Below are 8,553 nucleotides of genomic sequence, written 5' to 3'. Positions count from 1 at the left end.
GGGGAGCTGGGGCGGGTGGCGGAGATCGTGATGGTGCTGGCGGCGGCCGGGGAGGCGCGGGGCGGCAGGGCGCCCACGGCGGCGGAGCGGGCGCTCGTGGCGGAGGCGCGGGGGCGGCTCGCAGCGTCGGTGGCGGTCGTGGAGGTGCGGCCCAAGGAGCTGTACCCGAGAGAGGCCGTGCGCGCGCTCGTCGAGGACCTCGGGCTCGGCCGCGCCAGGGATCCCGCCGCCATGGGCTACCGCCCCTGCAGGGCCTCGATCGCCGAGAGGATCCTTCTTACCAAGCGCAAGGTTTGACACCCTCCCTTGATTCAGCCCATTTGTTGTGTCCTAATTAAACCTGTTCGGTGGATCCACAGAGGCATTGCTCTCTGCTTCTCTCTGTGCAGTGGAGAGCCAGGCACCCTGTAAAAAAACAGCAGCAAGGCACACGTAGTATAAGATTAAGCACATACTCCTACTATCGTTGATTAGTAGCACGAGCTAGTAGCCATTAGCCAAGAAAACAAAGAATAAGAAGAACAAAAAGTGCAGAAAACAGAGAAGGGGTGCGGAGGCGGAGGTACCTGCTGCCTGGGTGAAGGAAGGTGTCTGCCAGCATGGAGGGAGAAGGTGGAGGGTATCTTGGTGGCAGTATCGCGTGGAGGAAGATTGGGATGGCAGCAACCCACGAGTGCACGCGATGGCAGTGGCGGCGAGTGCTGGCGGTACTTTTGGATACAGCGTATCACCATATCCAATGACAGATGTGATAATTTTAGGTATATGTGTGTTGCATCAACCATCAAATGACAAAAATGTGAATAGTTTTCTTATTTTATAAGGAAGTATTTCAGTTTACACAATATATGGCCAGTTCAATTTTCTTAGTGGTCATGATAGCTTTTAGCTTTGGGGGTCAAATTTCTTCTGTTTCACTAATCAGCATATTATTATGCTGTAATCTAGTTCGATATGTTGGTGCATTGCATATATGCTAACCGAAATTTTAAGCATCTTTAATGATTTCTCTTTTGTCTTTCCTTTTGTGAAATAGATGGAACAAGTCAAGGAATCTCTAGTACGTCCAACCACTAATGTTCCTCAGACAACACCCTCAAGTGCAACCGCTATATTCCAGGATGGAGCTTCCAAGTCCACCGCTGAATTAACCAGGAACCTGTCAGCTGCTGGGTCATTCCCTGCCTCAACCCCAACCCCAGTAACTATGTCTTCTTCTATCTTGAAGCAATCCCGACCAAATGAAACACCAGCAGGAGTATCTTCTTCCCAATCAGCTAACCTTCCTTCAATTGTTTCTCTGCCACCGGTTGGTTCTGCAAATATTGAAGTGGAAAAAGCTGTTAATTGTCCTAATTTCAGACAAAGTGGAGGTAATGTGTCGTTGTTACATCCATGCTTGCCTTACATTATCCACTTTACTCATTTTCATATTTTTTGAGGTTAGTTCCACTAGTATGCATTTTTTGTTGTGTGCATCAATCAAAATTTTAGCTTAACTAGCACTGCAGGTACTTTGTACAAATCATATGTTTTTTCCTATTTTAGAATGTATGATTAGGTTGTATATTATTCTTACATGAGATACTAGTGCATGTCGGTACCATGTTATCAAGTATCAATTGGAATGCCTGCTACTGTAAGTGCAAAATATTTTCCATATCTATTAACCTAAAGATGTATACCCTGGTTATAGAATCAGCTAATGTGAAGTTATATGCAGAAACTACACAGCACTAGATTTCACAACAGTATTATTACTACAATACCAATGTTCTCTTATTCATAATATCAATTCACAAACACTTCCACCCTATCTTTATGCTCCTAGTGGAACGTAGGTAAAATGGCAGGGGTAGATAAACTTTTTTTAGAAGATATTCACACCATGCTATTCTGTTATGTTTGATTTTGAGTGAGATGCATTCCTTCGAATCTGCTGACTCAAAAAGTATTTTTTTCTTTGTCACCTTTGTTGCAGCAACTATTGGCCAGACAAATAAATCAGCTCATTTTACTGCTACTAGGTCCAGCCAAAGTAGAGTCCAGAGTTCTACTGCAGGGAAATCTCATGAAAAGAAGGCACCTTCGGCTCAACCTGTCAACAGGAACATTGCTATAGGAGATCATGTTCCACCGGGAGCAGCAGCATTTTTTCAACAGGAACCCTGCTTCTCCAATCACAATACGATAGTGAAAAATGTTCAACTGGTTCTGCACCAACCTGCCAACCATCCTAGCTGGACGGTACCATCAACTGAGTATATGCATGCTCGGCTGGACTGTCAAATATGTAAAACATTTATCACTGATGTGGAGAGTTTGCTCGTTTGTGATGCTTGCGAGAGGGGTGTACACTTAAAATGTCTAAAGCAGGATGGGAATGAAGGCCTGTCAATTGTAGATTGGTATTGTCCAACCTGTGTAACGTATAGTAAGGGCAAACCTCTGCCTCCAAAATATGGCAAGGTTACAAGAACAATTGTTACATCAAAGGCTAGAGGTGTAACTTCGCAGAGAGCACCAGGAAACCCACGCACAAAAGATAGTGAAGAAGTGGCAGGAAATGGAAGTTTCATCAAGCATAACTCCAGTGAACCTGGTAGGTCTGTACGTAACAGTGACATGTTGGCCTTAGACACTGCTAGTTCAAAAACACAATCGGCCTCTGCTTCTGAATATCAAAAGGAAAACACTAAACATACTGACACTCTGTTCAAACAAAAGGAAGGACATGGCCCACCTTCAAGAAGCTTAGTTACAAAGACCATGGAATCCTCCAGTCAAATTGAAAGTAGTGGAGGATCAACATATAGTGCTGCTGGAAATCTGTCGGAACAGTCTCATAAGCAAAGAGAGATAATTGAGTTACTTCCATGTGCTGTGAATTCAGTAAATGATTCCACACTGCAGACTACTGCAATTTTTGACGGGGGGAATTCCGAACATTCCTTCATTGACTCATCTGAAATGTGTGGAATAGAAGGAAACTCTGACCAACTTCTGAACAAGGACGAACAAACAACCAGCAGCAGTATAACACCAGCAGATCAAACACATCAAGAAGATGTAGCCGCTGATATTGGAATAGGGTGTCCTCAGGATGATGAAACAACAGAAGTTAATGCCATGTCAGAACATAACAATGTGTATCTGGTGAAATCAAACATGGACTTATGTGCTAAGCACGAAGTTATGGCAGGTCCAAAGAGTGAAGCTTTAGGTTACAGCTCAGATCTTGGTGATGTGGATTGGGTTGGCGATGCCCTGAAAGTTGTGGGCAACATAACTTATTATAACTCCTGTATTGTTGATGGTATAACATACAATCTCCAAGATCATATTTTGATTGGTTCCAAAGATGGCAAGTCTGCTCCATCCAAGCTGCAGGTATATTTCCATTTTTGTATTATTCCCTCGTGTATAGTGTAAATTTAGACCTGTTTGCATGCTAGGATGTTGAAAGGTTAGCACTCCCCTCTTCGTATGTCAAACACTGTTTATCGTAGAGTGTGTATTCTCTGTAAAACAGTCTTTTCTGCTATCTTTTGCAGTCACTGTGGGAAGAGCATGACTCCCAATCTAAGCTGGCTATGGTTAATACATATTTCTTTGCTTCGGACATTCCAGAATCGGCTACCAAACCATGTTCTCCTGAAGAGAATGAGGTGAGCCAAGCGTTTTGATGAAACTGCAAGTCAGAATTTGGGGTTAGATAGAAAATATTTAATCCACATGTGCCAAAAACCACAACCAACCTATGTTGTCGTAGATGCTAATAGTTTGTTCGTTTTCCTTTGTGGTGGTGTCTTCTTACAGGTATATGCTTCAAATGATCAAAGAACAGTAATGGTTTCTTCAATTTGTGGCTCATGTGATGTGTTGCATGTTGACAAGTTTAGAGAAGAGACTAATAGAAGAAATCAGGTGGTCAGTTCAGATAGTAAGCTACATCCAATTTTCTTTGGCAGGTTTGTTTCCAATCTTCTGATATACTATCTTGTATTAGTATGATTAGTTAAAACTTGAAATCAGAAATTTATTGTAACTTTGTGTAGCACTGGAAATAAGTGATGTTCCTGTAGCTTTGCTTGGATTTAATAATTAGAACTACCCACACAAATAATAAGTCAATGACACAAAACAAAACAGGGTAGTGGTGGCTGAGTGGCATCTGTGGGATGAATCATTAAGCCAGCCCAGTTTTATAAACGGCTGATTTTGGTTTGTTTCTCAGTCCTTATACATTCCTTGATTCCTACTCATTTTGTAATTTCTCAGCTAATTGGAGAAGAAAGTTTTGTAATCTTCAAATGAAAAGAACACTGGAAGCTTGTAACACATCATTTCCTACTTTGCCTGACTACTGTGCTGGTCGTTGGGTCGACTTCCACTATTGGTCATTTTGCAACCGTTTTGCTAGAAATGTTTAAGAATTTTGTCCCTATTATCCAGATTGCCACTCATGATTCAATAGTCACAGAAGGAGTTGTACGAACAGGCTGCAGTGAGGGACAGAGTGTTATTAGCACAAGTTGAGAGATAAATAGCATGTAACAATTCCCAATCATGCATTTATTTTTCCATAGTTCAACATGGAAGAAAATGAACCACCTAACTTGGAGGGCTGCCGAACCATGATTTATTTGTTGATCCAGAGCAGGGGTGCATCACATTTGCCGAATCATGTAGTGACCTTGTATATTCTGCAAGATTTTGATTCTGCTAGCCAAGATTGGTTGGGTTCTTTTGTGATCCTAGATGGCAATAATGTACATCTGGATCGTGCTCTTGACACTTGACTAGTAGTAATATACTCCCTCCGTTCCTAAATATAAGTCTTTTCAGAGATTTCAATATAGACTACATACGTATGTATATAGACATATTTTAGAGTGTAGATACACTCCTTTTGCTCTGTATGTAGTCCATATTGGAATATCTAAAAAGACTTATATTTAGGAATGGAGGGAGTAGGATGCAGTAGTATAGTTGAACTATGAAAAGATCATTGTACGGATCTTAGTTTGCTCAATCACTGTTTTCGTGCCCATCACTGCCAACACCGTAGGCGCAAACTCCCTGACAGATTGATCCTCGATCCATTGACTCTAGTATGTTATTGAGCCCGGGCCTCTTTACTGTACCGCTCAAGAGAACGATTGGAGTCCATCTTATGCGTGAAATATTCTATGCTGTCCACACAAAAATGTTTCTGTTGAAGCCATTTTCTGAAACCTTATTGGAACTTTAAGGAGTCATATTATACATGAACTGGTTATTAATGATGGGTGTTAACACAGTTTCAAGTATTGTCTTGTATTCTCATTCAGACGTAAAATTTTATTAGCCACTCCCAACAGAGGTAAGCTAACTATGTATCCAATTATTTTGCAGGTGGAAGTATGATGAATGCACAGGCAATTTTGTTAGTGTAGATAGTTCGATGGGTTTCTGACATTCTTTTGAATCACAGTTCACAACTGTACATTGCCGTTCGTCTCTCGTTCCAGCCATCTTGCTGGATGTATATGTGAAGGATGAAGCTGAAGTGAGGTTCATATGCACAGTTACTATATTATAGAATGATGTGTACTGGTTCAGATCTTGCTGCGGGTTTGCCTCCTTGCTTCCTATCGAATTTGAGCTATTTCCTGTGGAGTTGTTGCAAAATTCAGACCCTTGATTTACTTGGTACCCTTAAAAATCATTTCACCTTCTGCATGAGATGTCGATGGATGCTCGATGAGCTACCTGGCAGAGAAGTTGTTTTGCCATTTGATGCCCAAATTCAACGTTATGAGCAACTCTAGAATAGTCACCATATAGGATATGAAGCATGCTTCATATGGATATGGAGGCCGTGGTGGATGTGCGCAGAAGTTGCCTTAATGCGGCCTCCATATCTTTTCTTTTCTATTCATTTTTTGGTTGCATCAACTCAATAATCACACACTCCATTTGAGGGATTAAATATCATTGCATTACAAAGGCACATAGGGGTAGAAAAGTCAATTTGAGGGATTAAAACACTATTTTGAGATAACATTGCATTACAAAGGTGTTACATGGGTGTAGAAAAGTCCATTAGCGACATGCAAAGAATCATCCATGAGATTTATTACCTTGCAGAGTGGGAATCTTCAACATTTTATTCAGGTATAAAAATGGCTGGTAATCAAACCAGAAAATAGCAGGCCTTGAATGAAGCAAACTGTATCAACAACCATCACCACTCGAGGATATGCATTCCAAGCAATGGCCAAATATAGCCTTATCACAAAACTCTGGAAACAAATGACTCAATGTGACACACGAAACAGTTTGCTAAAGACCTTTCATCTCCTAGATTTGTGTAGCCACACCAGCGATCTTGTATCTATGCAACCAGGCAACACCTCCATCTCCATGTTGGTCGTAATTACAGTATAGCGTATTTACACAAGATGTCTTCTCCGACGACCAGGCAGCTAGTGAGTTTCTGCAGAAGGGTTCGTCAGGAGATCCAGCGCGCGCTTCAGGTGCTCCACGGCAATTGACACGTCATCAAACGCAAGAGCACCGACGGCAAATCTTGCTGCTTTGTGAGCCTCAGCAATCTTCTCGACTGCCGGCTGGTAATTGCTGTCATACGCGTATTGGCTAGCTGGTGGCGCAGCAGGAGGGGTAACCTGGTGTGTAGCATCAGCACTCGGATGGTACTGCGTTGGTGCAGGATGATTTGATGCCGGAGGAGAGTATGATGGAGCAGTTGGCACACCACCATCACTAGCAGGATGGAATGAAGGTTGATGGGTTGTGACAGAAGGTAGTGTGCTGTCCTGGAAGCTTGGGTAAGACTGGAAATTAGGGTAGTTGTATGGAGCAGGTGGGGTTTCTGTAGCGTAGTAGTTTTGAGAGGTGTGCTGGGGTTCAATTGTGTAGGGTGGCTGGTGGTACGTCTGAGGATAAGCTGAAACATCCGGCTTATCATTGCTCTGAGGATTGTAGCCATCATCCGAAGGATGGTCTGCTCTTGTGTACGGGGGTGGTGAATAATTGGATGGTGGTTTATGGACCTCATTGGTAGGGTAGTCTGTGCTTGTGTACGAGGGAGATGAATAATTGGGGTGTGGGGTGTGGACATCAGGAGGAGGGTAATCTGTTCCTTGGTATGAGGGAGAGGAATAAGATGAATGTGGTGGGGGTGAAAACTGGGACTGTGGAGATGAGAACTCGGACGGCGGAGGTGGTGGTGAAAAATGTGCCTGGGCAGAGACATGATCATTGAATTTCTCTGCACCTTGTCGAGAAGATATATTTCCTGGCTGGACAGCAGAAAAGCTATCCCTCCTGCTAAAATCCTGTATACAGGAAGATAATAAAATTAAGAAAACTAAAACTTCTTCAACAATCCCTAAAAAAGAAGATTCTTCAACAAAGACGAAAAAGTAAATAAAGACTAGCCGAATGACCTTGTCTATAGGATGAGGTGATGCTTCATTTCCATTCTGCCGGCTACCAAAAGACTGGCTTCGCCCCATATCCTGATTAATAGACCAAAAAGTAGTGACCGTTTATCAGTGAATGTGAAATCTACACAGCAGTACTGTTTCACGTCTGCTATTATTCTTCCATGATGTGAGACATGCACCTTAAGTCAACAAAACGATGCAGCATGAAGAAAAGGTACAAGTAACCTTTTTCACCTTCTACAGTGTGAGAATGCAAAGTACATGATGGTTACAGAAACCATTTTCCTGAGCCATCACAATTTGATGAGCAATCACATCTTGTTTGAAAGATAATCAAACATATAGGCAACAATATTGAAGTCCATTGTAGATCACCACAAATCAATCAAACATGCAAGGTTCAAGTAACAAGATGAAGAAACCAAGTATTGAATTTTCTTTTTTTACTTTGCATAAGGTTGCCATTTTCTCTCCCCTTTGTAACAATCTTAGCAATGATGAAAACTGATTGTAACTTCAAAAGTGGAAAACACAGGTAGCACCCAGCCTTGTTGGTAAGGTTCAGGAGGGTTGTCGACATTTTTTTGGGAAACGGTGCAAGAAAACAGAGACTGGTCATGACAAGGCTTGGGGCACGTCTGGTTTCCAGCCACAGTTTGCCACGCCTAACAATATTCAAACAAAACATTTCATGTGTGTATCTTCCAGAGTAGAACACCAGAATGGTCTGTTTGTTGAATGGATAATTATTGTCCACAAATGATAATTGTGTGTGCTTGGGTTCTAAGAGTTCTCAAAACTGAACACTGGGAGTGGTACTTATTGAAGACAAACTGGACTGAAGTGATAAAAACAAGGGCGCAGTGTCATACAGGCTACCAATACACACAACTGCCCCTCAAACAGGCAACCATGTAAGCAAACTAAAGCATTGTTCAGATCTGTCACTGATGCTGTTTTAAGTGGTTTATCACAGATCACAATTGCTCAGTCGCCAATTCTCATGCATATAGGGGTGACCACTGTGCCACGTAAGTGTGGTGCTCCCTTTTACTGTTTTGCACACAAAGAGGGAGAGAGGGATACCAGAGGAAGGCGG

At 42.3% G+C, this 8,553-nt stretch overlaps 2 protein-coding genes across 3 annotated transcripts in view; one reads left to right on the top strand and one right to left on the bottom strand.

Moving 5' to 3' along the window:
* Positions 1-6: 6 nt before the first annotated feature.
* LOC123162068 (uncharacterized) lies at positions 7-5,715 on the top strand. Of its 2 annotated transcripts, XM_044579871.1 has the most exons (7): positions 48-291; positions 360-761; positions 1,037-1,373; positions 1,982-3,390; positions 3,555-3,668; positions 3,820-3,971; positions 5,398-5,715. In XM_044579871.1, the coding sequence occupies exons 3-7, from the start codon at positions 1,037-1,039 to the stop codon at positions 5,456-5,458; spliced, it is 2,073 nt and encodes a 690-aa protein (XP_044435806.1). In that variant the 5' UTR covers positions 48-291; positions 360-761; the 3' UTR covers positions 5,459-5,715. The 2 variants fall into 2 exon arrangements, with proteins under 2 accessions (XP_044435807.1, XP_044435806.1); XM_044579872.1 differs by lacking the exon at positions 360-761 and having other exon boundaries at positions 7-291.
* Positions 5,716-6,129: 414 nt separating this feature from the next.
* Positions 6,130-8,553, bottom strand: part of LOC123162070 (protein HOMOLOG OF MAMMALIAN LYST-INTERACTING PROTEIN 5) — a 4,690-nt gene continuing 2,266 nt past the window's right edge. The window contains exons 6-7 of the mRNA XM_044579873.1: positions 7,455-7,526; positions 6,130-7,343 (exon numbers count right to left, since the gene is read on the bottom strand). Coding sequence (XP_044435808.1) covers positions 6,471-7,343; positions 7,455-7,526 — 945 coding nt within the window. The 3' untranslated portion in view covers positions 6,130-6,470. The remainder of the gene's footprint in view (positions 7,344-7,454; positions 7,527-8,553) is intronic.

The sequence above is a fragment of the Triticum aestivum genome, chromosome 7B, assembly GCF_018294505.1.
Source record: "Triticum aestivum cultivar Chinese Spring chromosome 7B, IWGSC CS RefSeq v2.1, whole genome shotgun sequence".
NCBI classification, from domain to species: Eukaryota; Viridiplantae; Streptophyta; class Magnoliopsida; order Poales; family Poaceae; genus Triticum; species Triticum aestivum.
The sequence above is the reverse complement of the archived record's forward strand: the minus strand, read 5'-3'. Positions and strand labels throughout refer to the sequence as shown.

What these genes read in the sequence shown, in the direction of transcription:
- LOC123162068 (XM_044579872.1), top strand. Translation starts at nt 31, where the DNA reads ATGGTGCTGGCGGCGGCCGGGGAGGCGCGGGGCGGCAGGGCGCCCACG. An exon ending in GTTCTCCTGAAGAGAATGAG is followed by an intron (nt 3,669 to 3,819) that starts GTGAGCCAAGCG and finishes GTCTTCTTACAG; the next exon opens with GTATATGCTTCAAATGATCA. An exon ending in CATCCAATTTTCTTTGGCAG is followed by an intron (nt 3,972 to 5,397) that starts GTTTGTTTCCAA and finishes ATTATTTTGCAG; the next exon opens with GTGGAAGTATGATGAATGCA.